Source organism: Odocoileus virginianus, chromosome 27 (genome assembly GCF_023699985.2).
Source record: "Odocoileus virginianus isolate 20LAN1187 ecotype Illinois chromosome 27, Ovbor_1.2, whole genome shotgun sequence".
Classification (NCBI taxonomy): Eukaryota; Metazoa; Chordata; class Mammalia; order Artiodactyla; family Cervidae; genus Odocoileus; species Odocoileus virginianus.
The window spans coordinates 23,374,330-23,400,505 of record NC_069700.1 but is presented as its reverse complement, the minus strand read 5'-3'; the positions used below and the strand labels follow the sequence as shown (position 1 = coordinate 23,400,505).

Here is a 26,176-nt window from a genome sequence, read left to right as displayed (position 1 = left end):
TATCCTTATTGTTAGGAAATAAACACTGAAGTATCTGCCATAAATGGTCATGAAATGGTTCAGAAAAACTATTTTATGTCTAGTCCTCCAGGTTTCTCTGTCCATAGAATTCTCTAGGCAAGAATACTGGGTAGCCATGCCCTTCTCCAGGGGATCTTCCCGACCCAGGGATTGAACCCAGGTCTCCCACATTGCAGGCAGATTCTTTACCATCTGAGCCATCAGGGAAATTACCTATATATTATATATTATGTTACATGACATTTCATACATAAATAAATTACCTGGCACATTTTATAATATAAAACATATATATTTTTACAGAAAAAGAGCAAGCAATAATGCAGAAGGGCAAAATGTTAGCAATAGGTCAACTGGGGACACGAATATAGATATTCTTTGTACTGATTTTGCAATTTTTTCGTGTTTTTGCAATTATATCCATATAAAAATAATTTTTTTTAAAAAAAGGGAGAATTGGAGTCTTCGTTCTTCAGCTGCCAGCAAAAGGCTGTTTCATTCAAGTCTGCGCAGGCTCACCCCAAGTAGGAAGTTCATCCCATTCTTTCACTTGGTTTGACATTCACACAAATTAGCAAAGGGAAATAAAATGAGTTGTTTTCTTAAACCTCCCCCACATTTCTGATTATAAGTGTAGCATGGACTTATTAGAGAAAATTTGGGTAAAAAACAAAACTAATAAGGGAAAAATCCACATAAACACCACCAAACTGAAAGAAACTTCATTGTCACTTTGGCATATTTCCTTTCTGAATTTATTCCCAAGTTTTAAGATAGCTAAGATTATATTATATAAAGTGTGTAGTATGGTGGCTTTTTCTATTCTTTAATCTAGTATAAACATTTTCCCATGTCATGGGTAAAAAACAAAATAAAAATTTCATAATCCTCAACCTCAACATAACATTTATAGTCATAATATGGATATGCCACAATTTACTCAGTCATTTCCCTAAAACCAACCCTTTGATTACTTTTGGTTTTTATTTATTATACATGATGTTAAATTAAAAGTTCAAGATCCTTGGGCTTAAATTGTTTTGTTTTAGTATTTCTGGTTTATATCTTTATGACAAATGCACAGAAATAGAAATGCTGGGCCAAAGAGTATAAGCAATTTTAAGACTCAATACAAAAGGTCAAACCACTTTACAGGAAGTTAAGCTTTACACTTTTATCTTTAAGGAGAAAGATCCTGAATGGGATTGTCAAAACGTGGGCTGAAATCTTATTTAATATTAAAGAAATGGAAGTTTTACTGCCACAGTCTGAAAACTGCAGTCTTCAGATCACACTTAGCTACTAGGACAAGTTTCACAAGCTACGTTTTGCCCTCCAAAGAGAAAAAACTGAAATATTCCAGCCCATACTCATACACACTGTAAAAGATATGGTAAAAGATATGGGGCCAGCCTCAGGTGATCAAGATATACTCAGCTTTGGGTGGCTAAAACCCAAAAAACCTTCCTATCTTCCCGACAGAAATGAGATCTTAAGAAATATAAGGGGGGGAAAAATACATGTGGGTAAAGTGATAGGAACCTAAAGGCAAGGTTCAGACAAGTTGCCTTTTTCCTCCCTCTATTTTCTCAGCAGGCTCATCAGGAGATACAGATTCAGTCCCACCTTCACTGAAACAAAGTCTGACTCCCCTGGGTCAAGGCAGCCAAACCTCTCTGAACTTGATCCCCTCACCTGTTAAACGACAAAGTCGAACAAAAACCCTAAAGGTCACTGTCGCGTCTCATTTGGGGAAATACTGTCCTTTAAATGCCCAGGGGAACCGGGATAGATGAGCCATTCTCTCCGAACATTACGACATCGCATGCTAACCAGCTGATTTCTCCTATCACAACCAGATCAAACAGCACTTGGTATCAAAAGAGATTCCCAAAACGGTGGAATCTCTTTTCGGAACTAGTTTGGCAGGCTCACCGTGGCCATTGCAGTAGTAGATCCACTTCTCCCGGTTCTGGGTGGGGGCCGTGGATTTCTTGAGCCCCGCCTTTTCCACAATAGCACTGGGATCCTGCCGGGGCCCCTTCTTGAGCGTCCTCGAGCTTTTCCGGATACTGCACACCACTATCACCACCAGCACCAGCAACAGGAAAAGCACAATCATCCACGGAAGATGCTCGTTGATGTCGAAATGCTTGTGTGGGTTCTGCCTGGGGTGGCCCCTCTTGAGGCCTTTGATGGGAGTGCTTGACTTCTCACCCCCAGTGGCCTCCATGGACGGCAGCAGCTTCAGGATGTGTCTGTGGTGGGGGCCTTGCTGGTGGTTCACTACCTGAACGCTGGGGAGGGTCTTGTTCATGCCCTCCTCCCCGCTCGCTGAGCTTGTGTTGTCAGGGACTGTCCCTTCCTGGATGCCACTTGGCACCTTTGGTCTAACAGAGGCAGAAGAGTTGGATTCTGTTGAGTTGATGCCTAGAAAAAAAAGAGTAAGGAGGGGGAAGAGCTTTTCTATATGTGGGGTATCTACACATTCCCTTCTCTTCCTAGTCATCTCCAAACCAGGTCAGATAATCCAAGAAGAGATGACCTATGGAGCTTTAGGATAAATGATATTGTACATTTTCACAAAGACCTTGACAATGCCTTTATGTGAGAGGTTAAAACTCAGCCTAACAGATAAACTCATTTTCTCCTACCAACAGCAAGGGAATCCTCAGGGACCAAGCGCCTGAGCTTCACAGAAGTGTCAACTCTAAATTGTTTTGATTATTAGAAAACTACTTCCAACTGAATGCCGCTGTCTTTTAATTTCTTTATTCTTCCTCTCCCACCAACTGGCTATTTCATGATGCCATGGTAAAACGGAAAACATGACTAAGATAAAGGAAAGAGTTCAAACTCCAATCTAAGTTGGACCAGAGAAAGGTTTGATGGGATACTCGGTGAACAAAATAAAGCAGGACTTCCTTAGAATGTGCTAGTAACAGAGAAGCAAGATTTGGGCAGGCAGCTTAGTGGACTGCTTTCAAAGAAGATTCCACAAGCAATTTTCCATTAAGGAGTGAAAGCTAGGGATTTCAAGTCCCGAGAGACAGGACCTGACCCCTGAGGAAACCTGGAGAGATCACAGGAGCTCTCTGAGGAGGCTGCTTCATTTCCAGCAGTGGTTGTGAGAAGGTCTTCCTTATGGGGTCTCATCAGAAGGTCAAATAATAACCACGCGTGAGAGCTCGCTGGACAGCTTTCGGCCATCATCTCATAAAAATTAAACTCAATCAAAAGGAATTTGAAAATAAAAGCTAAATGTTATTCTGGCCTGAGATTCAAGATGAATTCTGAGGAAAACTGGGATATACTTGATGAAGGACATAAAGTCCTTTGGGAAAAAAAGAAAACTCTTTTCCAGATGTGAATGCTAGTTACCTCAATGTGACACAAATGTGCTTGTTCCCTGACACTCCTACCTGACCTTCCTTTTCTCGGATTCCCTCGGATCCAACATTCATTTTTCCCTTCCAGATGTCGTGGTATTTTTCTCCCCTTCTCCTTCTGAGCTTCAGTCTGTGGCTCCCCAGGACTGACTGGGTGTTAGAAAACCTTCAATCCGAAGGGACCTTAAAACAGCCAGATCACTCATTTACGGTGTCATATGATTGACAAGTTTGTGACCGGGGCCTGCAGAAGTTCAGTGATTTCCCTAAGGCTACACACTGACCTTGTTTCTCCTGGTTCTAATTTTCTAGCTTGATGTCACCTAGTTCTCAGATATTTTACTACTCCCTGATAGCTCACACTTCTGAGTCTCAATGTTTCCAATAGGTCCACGGGAGCTAGACTTTAAGTAGCCACAAAAGGCACGCCCCCATCTTCAAGGGGTGACTCGGGAATAGACAAGATGGAGAAAGCATCATGGGTCCCAGCCCATTCTTGGTACCACTCCACAGGGCTCGAAGCCTTCCTCACATACACAATTCGCAAGGTTAAGTTACCTTTGGGAATGAGAGTGGAGGAAGGGACATCGTGGGGTTCCGTGTGCTCAGGGCGGGAAAGGCTGGTTGTGCCAGGGGAGGGCGGGGCGGGGCTGGAGGAGGACGGGAGCGGGCCGCAGACGTTGTCTGCCTCCTTGGTCCCCGGCTTGATCACCACCATGTTCTGACTCAGACAGTCTGTGTACACTCTGCATCTCATCACACTGGAAGGCACATCGGAGAAGGTCCCCCGAGCACACTGCTTGCACCGCACGTCCTCCATCTCTGTCCCCTTCTTCCGCACCCCCCAGCCCACGGGGCACACCGTGTGGGGGGCACAGCTCCCATTCGACTGGAACATGCCAGGTGGGCAAGAGCATTCGAGGTCAGTCAAGGCAGTACAAGGCAATTTCTCGATCATCGGCCAGGGGCACGGCTGACTACACTCGTGGCATTTCTCGATGCCATTCTCATGTCGGGTAAAGGTCCCCGTGGGGCAGCTGCTGCAGACACGCAGGCTTATGTTGGTACAGTGCTCGGACACGTAGGTTCCTGCAGGACACTTGTCACAGGTGAGCACCTGGCCGGTGATGCGGTCGACGTGGTGGTATTTGCCAATGAGACTTGGTGCCTTCTGCTCTGGTTGAGCCCTGGTGGTACTGAAGAATCCAAGCTGAAAGAAAAAATAAGGGGGGAAAAGAGGGACAAAAGCTAAGACGATGTTACACAGGAAGAGGAGGAGAAAGGATGGGACAATCCCTACCCGACCATCATCATTCCCATTAAAAGTCTGACCAGTTCTGTGCCATTTTTTTTTTTAAATATTCATTCATTTATTTGGGGTGCATCGGGTCTCAGTTGCAGCTCTCAGGTTTCTAGTTGTGGCACATAGGGGCTTAGTTGCTTGGTGGCATGTGGGATCTTAGTTCTCAACCAGGGATTGAGCCCAAGTCTCCTGCATTGGAAGGTGGATTCTTAACCACTGAACCACCAGGGAAATCCCCGGCACTGTACCCTTTTAGCAGCTATATCATAAGAGAGAGAGAGAAAAACAGACTACAGTTCCATAGGGGGCCTGATCTCCTGGCTGGAAAGTTTTGGTTTTGTTGCCTGACCTTTGCCTCAGCTTTCTTTTTTTCCATCTGTAAAATGAAGCTGCAAACTGATTATAAAATCAATGGAGAATATGAATGTGAAAGCACTTCGGGACTCATATTAAAAAGGCTACACAGCAGATAAAATCTTAATGCAAGAGGAAAGTAACTTGCCGAATAGTGTCTTCCTGCTACAACCCAAATATTGAGTGGCCATTTCTTGATACCTGGACAAATCAGCTGAGATGGCAGGATGACAAATATTCAAGCTGCTACTTCCATAGCAACAGGTGACCCAATTGGCGTTAACCAATAGACAAAGTGTGATTTTTTTCCCCAAAAGTTTTGTCTTTACAAAGCTAAATGGTTTTTTGTTTTTATTTTGTAAATCAGAGAAAGGCCCTTGGTATCCTGAATGCGCTTTAAACAACAGAATTAATGCTTTTTAGATGCAACTCCTGTTTGTTGAGGCCATGATCAATGGAGCCTGCAGCCACCTAAAAGCCTAAGAAGAAAGCATGGGAAGGAGGGCAGTTAAAGTAAAAAAAAACATTTAAGAAAGTTCCCTATAAAATGTAAAAACAAACTGAGATGATGCCTGAAAGCTGATGTTACAGAAATCATCTAAATCAAGAGACACAGTCAATGAGAAAAGCTGAGAACAGGAGCCAGAAAACCTGAGGCTGGTTCTCTATGACCGAGATTCTTCCGTCTCTCCTTGATACAGGGGAATCAAATCAGAGCTTCAAACAAAGCCTCAACTGCAACAACAACATTACTTTGAGAAGCTTTTTAAAAATCCACATCCCCAGCCCAGCACCTGAGATCACGTGGATCTGCAATGGAGCCAGGAATCTATTTTGGTCTGATTTGGATTTTAAGCTTTCCCAATGATTCTGATCCCCAACTAAGTTTTGGATTTCCTGAAACAAGATGGGCCCCCTTAGGCTCTAATCACCTGTGATTCCCAGAACCACTTTGGAGACAACCCAGTTCAGTTGTCAGATCCTTCCCTCCAACTTTCACCCAGCCTGGCACTTTCTGTTGTTTTTTTCTTTTGGCTGTGCCGTGTGGCCCGTGGGATCTTAGTTCCCCAACCAGGGAGAATCCTAACCTTGAACTGGGAGCATGAAGCTTAACCACTGGACCACCAGGAAAGTTCCCTTATTATTTTAATATTGCTCTTTTAAAATCATTATTTATAACAAAAATAAACATCTTTTTTAACTTTTTCTTTTATATTGGCACATAGTTGATTAACAATGTTGTGTTAGTTCCAGGTGTATAGCAAAGTGATTCAGTGACACATATATATGTTATCTATTCTTTTTCAAATTATTTTCCCATTTAAGTTGTTACATAACATTAAGCAGAGTTCTCTGTACAGTAGGTCCTTAATGGTAATCTATTTTAAATATGCAGTGTGTACATGTCAAACCCACGTTCCCTAACTATTCCTTGTAACCATTCTACTAATTATGAAATAGAGTGAAATGTTTAAGTCTCTGCTCAAAGCCACCTACCCCCAGAGAAACACTCTCTTTATTATGGTATGCATCTTTCCAGACCATTTTCTTTTCTTTTTTTTTTCAGATCATTTTCTGAACATTTACACATACACCACACATACATGCTTTCACTTGGCCAATTCGGCTACCTTGGGTTTGGGTTTGGTTTACATATATAAAGGGGAAAGGCCATACCCACTATTCTATGACTTGTTCATCTTCTAATACTGCATCACTGAAATCTTTCCACATCAGAGCACATAGGCTACTTCCTTCTTTATAGCAGTCAAGTACTCTGACAGCAGGGATATGCCTTTGAACATGCACACGGTAAAGAATTCAGGGATTCTTCTTACGAGGACATGTACATTGCTTCCCTGTCCACGCGTCAGTGTACCCATGTAGCTTTCTATAATCCATATTTACCTCCTTCCCTTCCCACTCCACACTAGTTTCTCTTTTCTTTCCTTCTCATCCCAAGTAACAGCTACAACCATGCTATTCTCAGTCTTTTAAGAACCCCTTTCTTCAAGGACCAAAGAAGCCACCATATAATCCATAACTTGGAACCTCTCAGGCCTTCTCTTCTTTACTACTATGAATTTACTAGATAGGTATTTTCAGACTGTGGGAGGACCAGACTTGAAAGAAGAAGAATACCTGGGCAAAGATTTAGAGAATAGAAGACTTGTGTTCTTGTCCAGGCTCTGCCTTAAGATTAATTCCACCTGGGTTTACATGCTTGTAAAATTAGCAGGTTAGACTAGGTGGTATTCAATTCAAGCTGTATACAACTTCAAGGTGTCTGTGGGTTGTCAAAGTTCCACCTTCTCCAGAAAGCCTTTACAACCATTCCTAGACACTCATTCCAAGCCAATGAGCAAACTCATCACATTTCCTGTTTCTTTTGTTCATCATGTTGGTGCCTAATTACATATTGCTTTGTAATGTTAGTTGATGACTTCCAAAGTGTATATACTTATCTTCCCATAATGATTATAAGCAGCTCGAGGCCAGGGACAACCACGTAGATTGCATTTCCTCCCTTGCTCAACCACCTCAATGATGAAGACCATGGAAATGATAAACAAAGCATCCTCTGAGCCAAGGGTCAGCAAACTACATCTCGCATGCCATCTGTTCCTATAAATAAGTTTTATGGGAACCTAGGCACTTATTTGGGCTTCTCTGGTGGTACAGTGGTAAAGAATCCACCTGCCATGCAGGAGATCCCTGCATGGGGTTCTATCCCTGGGTCAGGAAAATCCCCTGGAGGAGGAAATGGCAACCCATTCCAGTATTCTTGCCTGGGAAATCTCATGGACAGAGGAGCCTGGCGGGCTACAGTCCATGGGGTCGCAAGAGTTGGACACAACTTAGTAATTAAACAACAACAGGCATTCATTTAGGTATTGTCCATGGCTGTTTTCATGCTATACCGGCAGAGATGGATAACTGCAAGAGACCATACGGCTGCAAACTTATCTGCCTCTTTAAGGGAAACAAACCAACCAAAAAAAGCCTGCCAATCCCTATGCTGAACAATCAAAAGAAACGTCAAAAATGCAGGGACCAGGAGCTCCCTCACTGCAACACTCATACCTCCTTGGAGAGTCTAGCAGAGGATGGAGCATGTGGCTTCCTTTCTTGAGCACTCATTCCAACTCACATGCCAAATTTAATCCTTCCCAACCTTGTTTAAAACTCTCAGTGGCCCCCCACGTGACTTAGGGTGGATGCAAAATCTTGACCAGAGTTAGGACTTCCTCCAAAATCCCAACTCTGCTCTCCCCTCCCCCGCTTAAAACAGGTCTCCCATTCGCCCCTTAAGCCCTTTCCTTAGGTTAATAAATGTTTTGCTTTGAAATTTTATGGAAGTATAGTTGATTTATCAATACAACATTGTGTTAATTTCTGTTGTCCAGCAAAGTGACTCAGTTATACATATATACACATTCTTTTCCATATTCTTTTCCAGTATGGTTTATTCCAGGATATTGAATGTAGTTCCCTATGCTATATAGTAAGACTTTGTTGTTTATCTATCCCCTATTCCTTTTTTTCCTATATGACAACCATCATTCTGCAGTTATACATTCACCTGTTTAGTATGTCTTCCCCTCTGGACCACAAGCTCCATGAGGATAACAATAGAATCTATGTTATATGCTGATGCTCTCCAAGCCCTCAAGGACAGTATTCAATACATGGTATACCTGACCAGGGTGTGTTGGCTAAATGAATGAGTGGATTTGTAGACCATAATTAATTAGAAGCAGCAAAGTAAAGGGTGGGAGTGGAGGAGGTTGCTGGGGATGAACACAGGTATAAAAGCAAGTGACAGAAAGCCAAGATGCCTCCACCACGTAGTCACCATATCTCAAACAGGCTGACACCCTTCGTGTAAGGGTAAATATTACAGTTTCACCTCTAAAGCCCCTAAGGATATCATTCCATTTTCACAGAACTGTAACTGGCTTATAAGAATTATGCTCTGGGTGGTGCTTAAGATGACAAGAAAATGAAGAGTATAAAATAGCTCTCATTTCATAAAAAGATTAGGGTAACTTGGTGATTAGAATGGTAAGCACTGGAACAAGATTATTCTCCAGAAGTCACCTATGTCCCATCCTGATCTCAACTTTAGCTATTCGAAAATTTTCATCTTCTTAGAGGACGCTTATTTCAACAACAATAATGACAGATGGACAAAAATCAGTGTACCATTCCACACTGCACAGGATACAGAAGCACGACAAATGCTTACAAACTGATTAAAAGGGAAAACCCAGGACATAAAGCACCTTTCAAGGAGGGAAGGTCTCCACACTCACCTTGATGACGTGCATCACACCTGTCCTGTTATATCACTCTTACTCTAGGACACAGAGATGGACCCAAGAAACACCAGATGTGCTAATATATATCAGAATGCTGACACTTATTTTTGTTTGTTTTCCTTCTCTTTTTAAGATTTTTATTTTTTTTTTATGTGGGCCATTTTTAAAGTCTTCAATGAATTTGTGACAATACTACTCCTGTTTTCTGTTTTGGTTTTTTGGCTACCAGATATGTGAGATCTTACCTCCTCAACCAGGGATTAAACCCACACACCCTGCATTGGAAGTCTTAACCACTGGACTGCCAGGAAGGTCCTGATGCTTATTTATCTTTAACAATTCTTATCCCATGACCTCATCCTTCTAACAAATGAGGGAAAGAGCCTGTGCAGTTTCTAAGTGAACGTGTTTGTCATTCTTGCTCCCTATCAAATCTCAATCACTTTTCATAGAAAATGAGCAAACTCAAGGCAGTGATAAACTTTTGTCTATTCATAATGGATCAGCAGGAAGACTGCTTGTGAGCTTACTATAGAAAAATTGTTAATACTGCCTAAAACTAATATGTCAAAAGGAATCTCAGCTTCCTTGGATATGATAACTAAGGGAAACAAGTTATTCCTGAGATGGTAACTATAAAAACATGGTGAGGATAAAACATACTAACAGGGCCTTCCCTGGTGGTCCAGTGGCTAAGACATCACCTTCCAATGCAGGGGTTACAAGTTTGATCTCTGGTCAGGGAGCCAAGATCCCACATGCCTCTAGGTCAAAAACCCAAAGGTAAAACAGAAGCAATATTGTAACAAATTCAATAAAGACTTTAAAAATGGTCTACATCAAAAACATCTTTAGAAAAATAAAACATACGAATAGATGCTCATGTGGCAAAAAGCCAGGCAGAGTAGAGATACTCCCAGAAGTTCTGACCATTTTATTTTCCGCAGCACATTAAATCTATAATCATAAGGCACTGACTGCTGGGAATTCTAGAGATTTGAAGGGAGAAAAAGAATGTACCAAGAGAAAGGTGCCAAGCAAAAACCTTCTGCAAAGCAGAGAGAGACCTGTTACCAGTTACGTTATATAAATTTGGCCGACTCTGGCACCGTCTACTATCCTCTTTGATTTAAAAAGCCTTCTGTTGCTAAGGCAAAAGCAGGGACTGCCGTTCAAGCTGGCGAATCCAGAGAAAGCTGAGGCTAGAATGTGCTGACGACAGGACCGGAGGAAGGCAAGCTCAGAGGAGATGAAGGGGAAAGGGAAAAAAAAGGCAAGACAGAACCAACCCGGATGCTGTCTCCCCTGGAACCTATAATGCAGGAGAGTGTGCGTACTCAGCCTTCAGGGGCCTGAACCATGGAAACACATCACCCTCCACCCATCACAATATTGTTGTGTCACGTTAGTCGCTCAGTCATGTCTGACTCTTTGTGACCCATGGACTGTAGCCCGCCAGGCTCCTCTGTCCATGAAGTTCTGCCAGCAAGAATGCTGGAGTGGGTTGCCATTTCCTTCTCCAGGGCATCTTCCCAACCCAGGGATCAAACTTGGGTCTCCTGCATTGCAGGAGATTCTTTGCCATCTGAGTCACTCACCAGGGAAGCCCACCCATCACCCATCACAACAGTTAGTTGTATAGGCTAAGACCCCGCTTACATGGAGAAGCCAAGTTATAAATAAGACAGTGGTGAAGGTGAAGAATTTACAGAACCCTCACTAAACCTGGCAAAACTGCCACCACCAGCCACGGCAGCAACTCTAGCCTGTATAAACAAAACCTAATTTAGCCTGAAGCATCTGAGCAAGCCCGGCTCTACCAGATTCTGATGGGGGTGCGGGGGAGGGGGAGAGCAGTTTAACCTGTGTCTCCATTTCTTCATTAGTATAATGGAGATAATAATAATAATACAATTAAATAATAAGCTAAAAATAATTTTTATAATAATACAATAAAAATAATACAAAAGATCACAACCCTAGGATTGTTTTCACAATTGTTACTACAGATAAGAGCAGGTGAAACAGTCATGACACAAGGTAGTTCTTCATGAATGTTATTTTAATCATCATTCCTTCTATTTATGATCGTACTCTAGCTTAGCTTCAGTCCCTTGGGATTAGATTAGACAACTTTTCAAAACACTCCAATTAAAACACAAAGATCAATAGAGAAGAAACTAGTGGTTACCAGTGTAAAGAGGAAAAGGGGAGAAATGATATGGTGAAGGGGGGAAAAGGGGTTATTATGGAATTATATGAAATCATATATAGGAGGGACTTCCTGGGTTGGGTGGCCCAGTGGTTAAGAATCTGCCTTTCAACACAGGGGACTCGAGTTCGATCCCTAGTCAGGGAACTAAAGATCCCACATGCCTAGAGCAACTAGGCCTGCATGCCACAAGAGAAATCCAGGCAGTGCAACTAGAGAAAGTCTGAGTGTCACAAGGAAGAGCCAGCACAGTCAAAAATGAAAAATAATTTTAAAAAAGAATTCATATGTATGAAACTTCTGAAATGCAAAGCACTACAGAATTTAAAGAATCTTTCATTCAATAAAAATAACAATAATCCCTGTTTTTTTACAACAGTAGTTAAGTAAAGGTGTGGCCTCCTTTTATTTAACACAACAACAACAACAATACACCAATAACCAATTCCTGATAAGCGTGTCAAAGACTCCAGATTTTAAAAAAACTATAATCCTAAAACATACCCTACTAGGCTTGGAGCCCGCCACAAAACCAAAAATACAGACTGCATGGCAAGGAGGTAAAACAGAACCAAGAACCAACTGGCATTTCCAGACAGATTTAGAATATACAGTACCAAGCAAATGAGCAAACACAGGAGGAGAAAGAATTCGTTATTTGTTGGTACACTGTAGACGGATGGAGGGAAAGTTATTCCCAGAGGGAATTTTCCTGATCTTGTCCCACAAGATGTTGAGGATTCTACGGTCTAAAACATGGGTGAATAAATCCCAGCCAGCTCCTTGCTTTTTTATAACCCACAGGCTTAAGGTTAGTTTTCCCATTTTCAATAGTTAGGTAAAAAAAAAAAAAAAATCAAAAGAAACATAAAAGTTTATGATACATGAAAATGATTTGAAATTCAAATTTCAGTGTCCACAAATCAAATTGACTTGGAACCCAGCCACACCCACTCTTCTGGGCATTGCCTAGGTCTGCTGTCAAAGCACAGAGGCAAATCTGAGTGGTGTCCACAGAGATGGTAGGGTCCACATGGTCAGAAATACTATCTAGCTCTTTACAGATAAAGTTTACTAACCCCTGGCCTAGAAGTTTAGGAAATGCTCCTCACTGGAGTCTTCTCTTGGAGAAGCACAATTCATGGCAACCTCATGAAGGCTGCAAGAGGCCCAGCTCAACCCAGGAGGGCTGCAGAAAATGGTGACTTAGTTGAGCCCAAGACTTCCCCAAACTTATGTGACCATGAAATCCTTTACTCACACCAGGAGTACAAACATCCTGCACAACACACTGATGTAGTTCTCACCACCACCATGATGCTAAAGTCCAGAAATGTCAACAAATCCAACATTAATAAGATCAAATATAAAATTCAAAGTGGAACTTTCTTGGTGGTCGAGTGGTTAAGATTCTGGGCTCCCACTGCCATGGGCACAGGTTTGATCCTTGGTCAGGGAACTAAAATCCCAAAAGCCTTGTGGTGTCACTAAGAAAAAAAAAGAAGAAAAAAAAAAAAAAAAAAAACTAACCAAAATATTTGCATTATAAAATATAAAAACATTAAAAGTAGCCTGGGAAATAACTATGCCATATACAGCTAATAAAAGCTTATAATCGAAAATGTAAAAAATTAACACAAAGCAGGTTAACAAAAATTGCTCTCAACAGTGGAGACAGAATAATTATAAGGATAACTTGTTTACTTGCTAAGTAGTGTCCAACTCTTTTGTGACCCCATGGACTGTAGCCCGCCAGGCTCCTCTGTCCATGAAATTCTGCCAGCAAGAATGCTGGAGTGGGTTACCATTTCCTTCTCCAGGGAATCTTCCTGACCCAGGGATCAAACCCACGTCTCCTGCATTGCAAGTGGATTCTTTACTACTGAGTTTCCCATGGATAAATTGATAATATCCCTTGCAACTATTGAAACGTAAATTTGCACAACCAAGGACCTTTACATATCTCTATTAAAGCAGCATAAGTAAATTAAAATGATAAACTTCAATGCTGGCCAGCTTGTGGGGTAGTAGGTACATTTATAGGTTGCTGGTGACAATCTTAATGAATTAGTCTTTCTAAAGACAATCTGGCATCATGCAGCAAGAGCCATAAAATGGCTCATTCATTTCCTGTGACCCAGCAATTCCACTTTTGGGAATACACATCAAAAGTACCTCACTTTTGGGAACAACCCAAAGGAAAAAAGAGCAACTGGTTTGTACACAGACAACTCTCTCAGTGCTGCTTGCTTGCAGCAGGAAAACAATGAGAACAACAGCCAAGTGTCCAACGACAGTAAGATGACTCAACACACTGCCAACCAGAGAAGAAGTTGGCATAAAAACTGGCAGGCAAGAAGGTTGCACAGACATGAAGCACAGCCCCTCAAATTCACATCCAAACTTTGGGTGACCCAATCTTATCTGCTCCTTCCCCACCCACCACTTCAAATCAATCAGACCATCAGAGACTCAACTCAAGAACCAGGAAATCATGGGACTTCCCTGGTGGTCCAGCAGTTAAGACTCCCTGTTTCCACTGCAGGGGGCATGGGTGTGACCCCAGATGAGACTAAAAAAAAAGTAAAAAGTAAAAAATAAAATGTTCTTTGTTAGTAAGTCAAACACCCTTGAGATATAGCTCAAAGTACTGAGACTCAGATCAAGCTCCCACTACACTCTATCTTGTCCAGAATGAATGAACTGTTAGTTTAGAGCAAAATCCTTCTGGAATTCATTCAACAATCATTTATTGCTTAAACACTGTGTGTCAGGGCATTGGGCTGGAAACACAAAGATGAACAGTATGTTGTCTGTCATCTGTAAGAAGCTGAAAAGGCCAATAACATTGGCCCTGAGCATGCTGTATGCGGAAGCATACCTAAACCTCATCTAATCGGGTCTTTCTCCTGGACCAGGTACAGAAGATTTCAACCGAAGAAGAGAAAGAAGCCATGGACTTTCAGAAGTAAAGAGCAAGGAGTGACTAACAAGCAGTTAGATTATTCTGGGAACCTATCACCATCTGCCTTGAGTTTTTTCCTCCTCATCCTCTTGCTTCTTTTAATCCTGGATATGCTGACCCGGCCATACCTAAGATGGTATCTGATAATAATCAGAAAATAATAATCCTTCTCAAAAGGGTTCTTTGGGAAATCAAAATGCCAACCTCCTTCCCAGGAGCAATGATAAAATTTCTTCTCACCTTCTGCTTTTCTTTAGTCTACTCAGCATCTACAATCTATGAAAAGACATGTTGAAAAGCTCCCTTAGGAGAGAGCTCTACACGTGATAAACCGCATACAAACATCTCACATGAGACGACACTGTGCAAATCACAGAGCTCAACCACTTTCTAAGAGACCTGAAGTGAAAAGTTAACAAAGAAAACACCAGTAACAGATGATGCAAGCCTGTGGACTGATCCTGTACAAATAATCAGGCTGGCAGCAAAGGAAACCCTGAGAGGTCCTCGAGTTCTCAGGATGAGTTGAAACTAGCTTGCTACGCAGAATTCATGTCATACTGTTACTCACTAGGCAAATATTTTTCAAAATGACCCCAGGAGCAGGAAAGCGCAGCATCTATTCCCTATTTATAACATTTCAATTTGCAAGAGCATCTTTCCATCTTAACTGTGGAACCACTGCCAGTCAGAGTCACACCATAGGAAACTGCTTGCCAGTGGCTCCACGCCCTTCCCTTTCAATCCGCACACACAGGTTGCTCTTATGTTATAATCAGCCCTTTTGGCTAAACTTCCACATGCCACCATGGGGCAGAACCGCTCACCCAGTGGAAAGAGAATGTTCGACTCTTAGGTAAAAGTATTCCTTTAACGGGAAACAAAAGTCCAGTAAACTAAGGTTGCTTGTGCCCGACCCACACCCTGACATAAAGAGCAGTGTGTATGAAGTCAGACTGACTTAGATTTGAATCCTCGCTCTGGCAGTTGCCAATTTCTTGACCATAGCTTCTCCCAAGCCTCATTTCCTGTAAAATGGGGCAAATGCTACTGCCTCATGGACTTGAAGGTTCTATTGAGATCATCTGTAGAAGCTATTCAACTCAATGTCAATAGTATGTGCTCAATAAATAGAAGTTTGATAATTATCAAATCAATGATTCATCTTAATATTCCTCCCCTCTATCAGGACCAAAGCCCTCTTAGAGCCACTGCTGCTCATTTGATTCCAGAACCCATCTCACTCCTCTCCTCCCTGCTAAATCCATTCAACTCAGGCTCCTTTTCCCAAAGCAGATTTGCAAATGGCTCCAAGCGCCATACCCCAAAGACACTCTGAGCACAATTTTCCCACCACACAAGCACCTGTCATCTTCACGGCCAGGGTGCTGACATGTGGGATTTTTTTCCAGAATCTAGGAGAAAGGACTGTTCCTGGCAGTCTTCATCATCTCTCAAGGAGAGTGAGATCACGGGGCTTCCCTGGTGGTCCAGTGGTCATGCCTCCATGCTTCTAATGCAGGGGGCACAGGTTCGATCCCTGGTCAGGGAACTAAGATCCAACGTATCTACTCTTTGGTGTGGCCGTAAAGAAGAGAAAGAAGAGTGAGATCACCACTGCTCTGAAGCAACAGCCTAAACATCCGTGAGCCCCGTCTTTCTACAGCCCCCATGAGCGAACAGATACGTGCTGACATCAGCCAGTTCCCTTTCTACTTACAAGCTCTGCCCAGCTCCTCTCCTCTCCTGGACTCAGGCTGGACATGGAAGGTGGTATGGAAGCCAGGTGGCAGCACACAAGCCAATTTAGGATGCCTGTTTACTTTCTGGTATTTGACAAATATAAACACTGGGGCATGGCCAGTATTTATTCACCATCTCGCCCCTTTCCCAAAGAATCGCAGTTCAGCAGCTGCTACTCCAACTACAACGCCCAGTGTCCTACTAATGCTAAAGGGGGATCCAACTTGGGGACCAAGATAACGCCTCTTGCAGCTTCAGTTTTCATTCTGTCCAACAGACATTATCTGCGCCTAATGCTCCAGACCGAATCCATTCCAAATGGTCATCAGGCACAAGCCCAAAGGCAATGAGAGACTTCTGTCACTGAAGAGAAGCACCTGAATTTTCCAGGAAGTTGCCAAGTGACCTGGCATCACCAAGGCTTTGCCAGGCCTGCTTTGGGGGAAGAGGGCCAGCAGAGTCAGTGCTTCCTGTAAAAAGAGGCACTGCAGTTGACAAAAAGTCACTCAATTCACTCTGGCCCTGGAATAATCTGATGATGCCTCTGACCATTTCCCATTGCACAGACACACACACACAATTAATAAAGTTCCCTTAAGCCGATTATAGTTTACATGCTTTGCAAAGGGCCGGATGAGCACAAAACCGATCTGCAAAGTGTCCCTGGAGTCTCTAAAGAGACTGCACCTCTCACCCTCACAGTCAAGAGTAAGGCTGAAAAGTGATTTCTCCCCATTCTGATCTACAAGTAGACAGGATGCAAGCACCTGCTGAAGTCAGCTTGAACCCACGCCCATTCACTCCATCCACTTGGAGAAAGGGGCCTGCTGCAAATGGTGTTGGAAAATACAGTATTAACTGTGCTGACCACCTCCAGCTGGAAAGACCGTGTCCAAATTTAGCCACCCTAAAATATGCAGTTTAGCAAGTTGGTAGATCTAGGCCGGCTTACTCCTGGTATTTTCTCAACTTTGGGTAGTATGCATTCCATGGTAAGGAAATGTTTTCTTGCTGATCTGATGTGCCTGTGTGTCTTCTTTACACTGTAGGTTTGTTTATTTATTTTGTGCTGGGCTTGCGGCAGATTCAGCCATGTGCCTTTAGAAACAGCTGAGAATTCAGATGAAAAAGTTCAATCCCATCCTATACAGTTTGACAACAGGGATCGGAGATTCACATGGTGTGTGGGAAACCCTGCCTTCCAGGACAGGTGAGCATACCTGACTTGTGCGATCATGAGTCATTTTCTCTACCAAGACTAATAGAAGTTATTCTGAGACTACAAAAATTTTTCTTTTGACTTTCAGACCAAAAGCCACAATTTCTTCAAGTGGTTTTTTTTTTTTTTTTAAGATTTTGTTTTTCTATATGGACCATTTTTTAAGTATTTAGTGAATTTGTTACAATATTGCTTCTGTTTTTGTGTTTTGGTTTCTTGGTGGTGAGGCATATGGGATCTTAGCTCTCCAACCAGGGATCAAACCCTCACTCCCTGTATTGGAAGGTGAAGTCTCAACCTCTGGACCTCCACAGAAGCCCCTCAAGTAGTTTAAAGATGCTAACATCCATCACATTTTGTGTATTACTTTGAGTATAGTACATTCATCTGTGGGTTCTTTCTGAAAGTGTGAAACTCAACCAGTACTATTGACAGCCATGTCCGTTTATACACCATTTACTTTGTACCTGTAGGGCAAGATTCAAGTTCTAATTCATCCCTGGGTTTCCACTAAGAAGAACAGTGCCTCTCAGAGTAAGCGCTCAATGTAGGTTTGTTAACATGAAAAAATAATTCACTTCCCCCATCTAGGCTGTTTTTCCCCTCCAAGTTTTCCCTTGCAGCTTTCACCCTCTAGGACTGTGAAGTTCAGGTGCACATAAGGGAGAAAACCTTTTGGATATAACAGTAGCTCTAATTCAAAGTTCTCCTTGAACTTGTCACTTGGTCTAGAAGCTATTCAGGACTTCAGCCCCAACCAGCTACTCTACACCAATCTAGTCAAATAGCCAAAGTCAAATGCCAGGATGCTAGATAATTAACTTTAATAAGGAAAGGTCAGGAGACAGCACCAAGACATTCAGTCTCAACAACAGTGACAAACACCCATATGTGGGACTTTCTAGGCAAGCACTCAGCTGAAAGCTCTTACAGTAACTGTCCTTCTATCTGGAATTCATAATATATGCAGATTAGTGGTTTCTAAAATTTCAGACCTCATTCCCTTCTCAATTACATCTCCTTTTTCTTCTGTCTGCCCCACTGCCAACATTCTATCTGTCCAGTCAAAGCAAGCTCCTTGAGGGCAAGAGACATCTCTTGTTGTGAGCCCATTCTAGGGCATTTCTTAACACTGGCATAAACCTCAAGGTCTCATTCATCTGCTCTCCAGATCTTTGGCCTGAAACACACAATATTTTGCCTTTCAGTGTGTGGTTTACTTTCCAATATCATGCAGACATCTCAACACATCAGAAACAGAAGTGCAAGCAGCAAGAACGCTTTCCTTCAAAGGCATTCATGCAGTTCTCATCAGTGTCCTGCAACGAACCAAACTCCCAGCCTCAACTCTCCCCCAGAGAGTCTTCTCTCGTTACATTTCCTCATCGGGCAATTTGGAGTTGTGAAACCTGCAGAGTGGCACAGCAGGGAGGCAGTGAGTCGTGAGAGGGAGCCAAGCGATCCTGGGTCCCAGCGCCAGTGCCCTCAACACTTGGGAGCTGGGTGGCCCAGGATGGCCAGTGAGTTTTTGCAGTTTCCATTTTCTCAACTGGAAAACGGAGCTCATCCCACCAGCTTCACAGAGATGTTGGGACTAAGATAGGTACTATCTATAAAGCACCTGATACATACGATAATCATGCTATATGCTGTATATATATTACATAAAAGATTTTTTAAAGCTTACAGTAAGTTCTCTTTCAGTTAGCCTGTCATCACAAGAAAGACTCAAAAATGATGACAGTAACAAGTATCTTCACTCTAAAAGAGAAAATATTTGAAAGAAGAGGAGTAACAGAAAACCAGGATGAAGACACTACCCCCCCCCCCCCCCATGGCCCCAGTGTGCCTTGAGCATGCTGCCATGTGGACCTGAGCCACAGTACCTGAAGTCTGTCATTTTCACAGGGCCAAGAATCCCAATGGGATAAAGAGTCCTTAAAACAATGTCATGAAATCATCATCATTTTTTTTTTCTGGCCACATTATACAGCATTTGGGATTTTAGTTCCGTGACCAAGGATGGAACCTGTGCCCAAGCTTGGAGTCTTAACCATGAGATCATCATTTCATATGCTATCCATGCCTGGGCTAAAGACTGTAGCTTGTAGAGCGGGAAAAATAAAAGACATTGCTTCCCCACCCTGGTGACCCCTGTCCACCCTCTCAGTTTTCCTTCAGGACAAAGGGGTCAACCCCAGGCCACTCCATGAACTGCAGTGGAACTTTTCTATCTTAATTAGCAAGAGAATAAGGACTCTCATTTTAGTTAATATCTCAAGATTGCATCTAAGCTCCACTATAAATTACTTTAAAAAAGACAAACTTACTTTCTCAAGTCTTCAGTTGCAAATCCAGTGCACAATTTTTTAGGTCAACCAGATTTAAAGATTTCAGAAAAGGAGCTGGGCTCTTTCTCTGGAGATTAAAGCAACCTATGCGTTGATTACACCACGACCTTACTTTACGCATCTCATGCAGAAATGTAAAGTCAATGAAATACTGCACAGACCTAAGACTTAATCCAGGAGTGGACTCCAAGGGGAGCATAGGTGTACAGCAGTAGATCCAAGACTGACAAGGAGGCAGCTTGAGGACAGACCTACCTCCACTGATATTAGGCTCGATGTTTCCCAGGACTTAGATGGGTTTCTCTTCACACCGACTGTCCAATCCATGCTCACTGCTTTCAAGGACCCTCCCAGCCTACTGCCCACCATCCACCACCCTTGTGTCAAGGACACAAATCTTGACTGTGCCACTGCTATAGAATGGGCAGAAAAGGGTCTTTGAAGGGAGCCTGGGACCTGCCTCATTATAAATCCGAACAGCACCAAACTTTTCTTTAGAGCCTCTCTTCCCCTTTAAAACACACCCTCGCACAGGGAACCAGAGTGTCTGTAGGATGAATTCCCAGGCCATAGCAACTGCAGTGCCCTGGGATCTAAGAGATCTTGGTTGGCCGGGCATTAAGCCCTTTTCGGGAAGGAGACAGCAAGCCTGCCTCTCCCTGACACGGCCTTGCCATGAAAACAGGCTCTCGATTTTTTGTTTTTGTTCGGTTTTTAGCCAAGAATCTCCATCCTCCCGACGGACACAGAAGGATAAGCACGGATGCTTACGGTGGCTCGTGAGTTTGATCTCAGATCAATTTTCTTCTTCCACCTAACTCATCCCATCCCCCCGCCAACATTTGGAAAGGCGGGGAAGGGATGTGGGGAAGTTGGGGACAAGTTTTGGGTCGAAGGTGCTTTCAGGCTTTGGCCATATAAGTGATGGAGAGAACTAGCTACATTCAGGGCACGCCCTGGAGCTGAATGCAGACCTGGTGCAGAAGGAAGCAGCTCCACCCTCCACGCTTACCTGCCCGGCCACAGGTAAACGAGGGAAGGGGAAAAACGGGGGGAAATTCAGCTTCCTTTATGGTGGGCTCTCCCCTTCCCCCACTCAAGTGTCAGCGCGCTGGCCGCCTGGCTGGGAGCCGGCGCTTTGGGGGCGCCTGAGAGTGGGTCTCAGGGTTCCTTTTTGGGCGTGCCGAAACCGGGACCCACCCAGCCAAGGCGGAGAGAAGGGGGAGGGGGGCCAGGCGCCCGCTCCGCAGGCGAGGCGCGAGGTACCCGGCGTTCTCGGGGCCGGCGCGCCCGGGTCCCGCGCTTTCCCACTGCAGCAGCATCCCGACATGACACTGCAGCTGCGACCAAGCGGCGGCCGCCGCCAGCCTCGGCTCCCCGGCCCCACACCCCGCGGAGGGGGGAGCGGCTGGTGGCCATGGGGGTGCGCCGAGGGGATGCGGGCCCCGGAAGGGCGGAGGAGGTGAAGAAACCCTGAAATGCGCAGGAAGCTGAGTGGCCATCTCCAGCGCCTCTCCCGGCGCAGCCAGACTGCAAGGAAAACAATTCGCCTTCATTCCGGAGTCGGGCTGAGCTCTGCGGCTCCCCCAGAACGACCCGATCCAAGCCCTCGGGTCTGTTGCCTGCCCTCGCTCGCAACCTCCCCCGCCCCGCACCCAGCACCCCTGAAGCCCCGGCTCCGGGACCCGCCCCGCTCTCAGAGCCCGGCGTCCTCGGCTCCCGCGCGGCCGCCGCCCCCGGCTCCCGTCTACCCCACCCGGAGCGCTCACCAGGAGAAGGGAGCCCGCGATCATCGTGGCTCCGGCGATGCGGCTGCAGGAGGCCGGGGCGGTGCTGCTGCTCGTGAAGGTCCCCATGGCTGAGCCCGGGGCTCGCAGGGCGCCCGGGGCGCGTGGCCCCCCGGCAGCTTGAATCGGCGGCTGCTTCTGCCCAGCGCCGCATCCACCGCCGCCTCCCGAGCCGGGAGCCCATCTACCTCCAACACCCCATGGGCACTGCGGCAGCCGGACGGCCGGACACAGGAGGGAGGCGGCGAGCGAGGCTCCGGGGGCGCTTAGCACCTGCCCAGCTGCGCGGCTGTCCGGGCGGGGAGAAGCAGCCGCTGCTGCAACCCGCACCTCCCCGCGCTCTCCTCCGACAGCGGCTGCGGAGAACCAGGGAGGAGGGCTGGGCGCGAGAGAACGAAGGAACAACTTCCCATAGCGAAGCCTCCGGCCGCTGCCAACCACCCTCCTCCGCTGCCCTGACCGGCCGGCGAGGGACTGAGTCGGGTGGCCGCCGAGCGAGGGGAAACACGTGGTGGCGCCGAAGGGGCGGGGAATCGGCCCTTTGTGATGTCATCGCGAAGGAGGCCGGGCTCTTTGTGCGAGCAGAACCGAGAAGGCTGTCCAGAACGAGCAAGGAGGTGCAGGATGCCCCCTGCCGTTCGCTGAAGAACTTGCAGCTGCTTTCTGACCCAGGGAAAAACGTTGCGAAGGTATGCGCACCCTTGACCCAAATTTCCCTCTTTTTACTAAGATGATTCTCAGTAAGTTATTTTCTGTAACAGACGCCTCTCTATCGTTTCTGGCTCGATGAGTAAGACCAGGAAAAAAGCAAAAAGCATTCAGATCAACGGTGTGCCATAAAGAGACCAACGAGTTGGTTCCCAAACTTAGCTGCGCTTTAGAATCACCTGGAATGTTTAAGACAAACTTGGATGCCTGCTCCTACCCTAGAAATTCTGCTTGAATCGGAATAGAATGTGGTCTGGGCGTTGGGTTGTTGTTGTTGTTTTTCACTTCTCCAGGTGATTTGGGGAGATTTTGGAGCAAAATTTGAAATCCTCTGGGTTAGTGAATGCAATTAAGGAAATCCAGACTAAAGAATTCCAAACCTGGAGTCCACAGAAGTTGGATCCATAGATGGTCTTCCAGGGGCCTTGGAAACCCTGAAATATGCGGGCAGGTGCATTTTCCTAAATAAAAGATCCAGAGCTCTGAATCAGTTTATCACAGAGATAAGAAACACTCTCCCTCCAAAAGCATATTAAACATTTTTGACTTGAGTTCCAAATGCCTTTGTGGGACGTGGGTGGGTAGAAAGGGAGTTAACATACTGCCTCGGAAGTAAGAGCAGCCAGAGCATTCCTGTGCAGAGTTGGCATCTCCTGTGTTTCTGAATGTGAGTGAGGACCTGGCATCCCTTTCATCCCTTTCGCTGTCTCACCTGGGGGGAGGCAGAGCCTCCTGGCAGCGCCACCATTTCTGGTGCAGTGTCCATCTTCTAGGTTCTGACAGCATGTGTGTGCTCAGTTACTCAGTCATGTCTGACTCTTCTCAACCCTGTGGACTGTAGCCGGCCAGGCTCCCCTGTCCATGGAATTTTCCAGGCACGAATACTGGAGTGGGTTGTCATGTCCTGCTCCACGGGATCTTCCCCACCTAGGGATCGAACCTGTGTCTCCTGCATCTCCTGCGTTTACAAGCAGATTCTTTGCCACTGAGTCTCTGCCAGCACAGGGCACACTATACTGAAATTATCTCTTTGGCCATCTGGTTCACACCACTCATTCATGAACTCTGTGGTGCTGGACTTCTACTTTCCTTGACCCCTTCTACTTAAAGATAATACACTTTCTCAATTATCTGCTTCAAGACTCAATACAGTACCTCTGAAGGTAACCTACAAGGGAAAGGCGCAGCCGCCCGGCTAGTTCAGTCGGTAGAGCATGAGACTCTTACAAGGGAAAAGCGCCAACTATTTGTTTTCTTATTAAAATCTTGTGCTTTGGCCTTTGTACTATGCACACTTGAAAGATGCTAAAAATTAATCTGAGGATTAATTCCAATCCATTCTTTCAAACATCTGCCAGTAAAGAAAATGATTGTCCGTAAATATTAGAGCATAATGTGTACCGTCTGGTGAAAATCAAAGTTCTAGGAAACATTACTACTAAATATGGAATTTGGGGGAGAGGATGATGTTTGTGCTTGAATTTCTCAATCTAGTTCCAGAAGGAGGGAGATGCATTGTATCTCCATAGATAACAGCTTCAATTATTTCTTCAAAACTTCAAAATGACTGGGCAGTGCCATCATAAGTCTTGTTTATGGGATTCCCTGATGGTCCAATGGTTAGGACTCAGCACTGTTATGCAGGAGCTTGGGTTTGATACCTGGTAAGGGAACTAAGATCCCATAAGCCGCCTGACAAGGAAAAAAAAAGTCTTGTTTAAAAGAAGTTGGGGAACTTCCCTGGTGGTCTAGTGGTTAAGAATCCACTTGGCAGTGCAGAAGATGAAGATTTGATCCCTGGTCCGGGAAGCTTCCACGTGCCTCAGAGCAACTACCCAGAATATAAGACTACTTTTCCCAGTCTCCAGTGAACCTACATATGACTGAATGTCTGGCCAAGCAGAATGGCCATTCATGTCTTCTGGGAAGTATTCTCCCTGGCTAGACCTTAATTGTCCATCATCCCTCTCATGCAAGGTCATGAAGACCTGCTATTTCTCTCCAAATTAATTGTAGTTTAATTTTGTCTCTGACTTTTTTTTTCCTCCTTGTTCCCACTCCAGTATTCTTGCCTGGAGAATCCGAGGGCCGGGGAAGCCTTGTGGGCTGCCGTCTATGGGGTCGCACAGAGTCGGACACGACTGAAGCGACTTAGCCGTGGCAGCGGCAGCAGCTCCTCCTCTATACCCCTTCTACTCATGCCCAGACGATTACACAGTCTTCATCATTTTTGTCTCATGTTTTGCCTGGACCTCTCAGTCCTGCAAAAGAAACTCTTCTTAACATCCAAAGGATAATGAACATTTTAGCACCTAAATCTGATTGTGTCCTTCTCTCACCAAAAACCCAACAAATATTCCTCATTACTCTCAATTTGACGTGCAAAGGCCTAATAAAACCATTCATTCTGATCTCGGTTTATAGTTCAATCCTCCCCATGGCTGCAAGTTGAGTAAACATATACAGATAAGGCACTTGGAGCCTTTGCTTCCTACGTCCAGTTTCATTCCCACTGCCTGCCAGTCCCTACAAACCCTAGATTCTTCATGCTAATTCCGCTAGATCATTGTGTTTCTTACCTACCTTGTCTTTGTTATACTTCCGAGTCTTTGTTAGGTTTTGTTTTCTTTTCAATTCACCTCTGCTTATTGATTTCCTATGAATCTACCCTTTGAGACCAACCTCAAGTGGTACCTCATCTAAGAATGCTTTCCTAACATCTTCTTTCACCTTCTATACCCTTATATGGAAAGACACTTTTTCTTTCCTCAAGATTTTAATTCTACATGTCTCTGTTATAGTGTATATGACATGACAGTAGTTAGTTTTCCTGTCTGTGTTGTTGGCCAAATTTTGAGCTCTATGGACCAAAGTCTATGTCTTAATCATCTTCTATCTCCGTAGTCAAGATTCAAGATATTGACCTGGCTCAATAAATGTTTGTCGAGTGAAACATAATTGAAAAGTTTGACAAACCATGGAACAGTTAACACGCCTGATGTACCTTTTCCTTTTCCAAGCCTTAAATCAAACATCCTGAGCTGTGTTATACAAATAATAAAAGGTTTAATTTGTGTTTTGTTAAAATGCCATGTCCTGGACTTGGGTTTAAGTGTTTTGTCCTCAGCTTTGTTTCCTTAAACTAGCTCACTTAAGAACTTGTTCTTGGGGACTCCCCTGGCGGTCCAGTAGTTAAGATTCTGCACTTCCGATGCAAGGAGAGGGGTTGATTCAATCCCTGGTCAGGGAACTAAGATCCCACATGCCATATGACACAGCCGAGAAATTTTTAAAAAATAAATTTAAAAAAGAACTTGCTGTTCTTTGGCTTAAGAAGGAATATCAGCCATTCGGCAGCACATTGCGATATTAAGCACATGGGCATGATTTGATCGTCTCCACAGAGACATTCTACAAAGAAGGCATTCTTGCTTAAGATCAAACGGAAATAGAATTGCAAAGTAGGCATAGTTCTGAAAGCTCCCTTCTCTCTTGGATAGTAAGAGAGGGATCATTTGATAAGATAAAGTAGCCAATCCTTTGAAGGTATAATACCTTTGTTTCAATCTTGGGGACAATGAGGTAATTAAATTAGCTTCTTTTTCACCTGGACCACTGTGAAAGGTGGCATTGACCTGAAATTGTCCATCATTCATGTGTGATAGGAGTTCTCACCTGTAATGTCCCCATTTTGCTATATGCTTTTCCACACAGGGCCCCAAATAATTTCTCACTTCACGGGTGAGTTGATGAGAAGTTCAGTTCAGTTCAGTCGCTAAGTCGTGTCCGACTCTGCAACCGC

The 26,176-nt window shown here is 44.4% G+C and overlaps 2 protein-coding genes across 8 annotated transcripts in view; one reads left to right on the top strand and one right to left on the bottom strand.

The window, feature by feature from the left end:
- The window catches only part of TNFRSF21 (TNF receptor superfamily member 21), a 67,232-nt gene extending 45,497 nt beyond the window's left edge, over positions 1 to 21,735 (bottom strand). Inside the window, exons 1-3 of the mRNA XM_020912297.2 lie at positions 21,649 to 21,735; positions 3,969 to 4,620; positions 1,957 to 2,451 (exon numbers count right to left, since the gene is read on the bottom strand). Of these exons, the coding sequence (XP_020767956.2) occupies positions 1,957 to 2,451; positions 3,969 to 4,620; positions 21,649 to 21,735 (1,234 nt within the window). The remainder of the gene's footprint in view (positions 1 to 1,956; positions 2,452 to 3,968; positions 4,621 to 21,648) is intronic.
- A 131-nt stretch (positions 21,736 to 21,866) lies between these two features.
- Positions 21,867 to 26,176, top strand: part of LOC110149723 (uncharacterized) — an 83,236-nt gene continuing 78,926 nt past the window's right edge. For all 7 annotated transcript variants that reach the window (XR_011483892.1, XR_011483889.1, XR_011483891.1 and 4 more), the window contains exon 1: positions 21,867 to 22,355. Coding sequence is in view for 1 of the 7 variants with exons in the window: in XM_070456332.1 (XP_070312433.1) it covers positions 21,867 to 22,355 (489 nt within the window). In the remaining 6 variants the exon portion in view is untranslated. The remainder of the gene's footprint in view (positions 22,356 to 26,176) is intronic.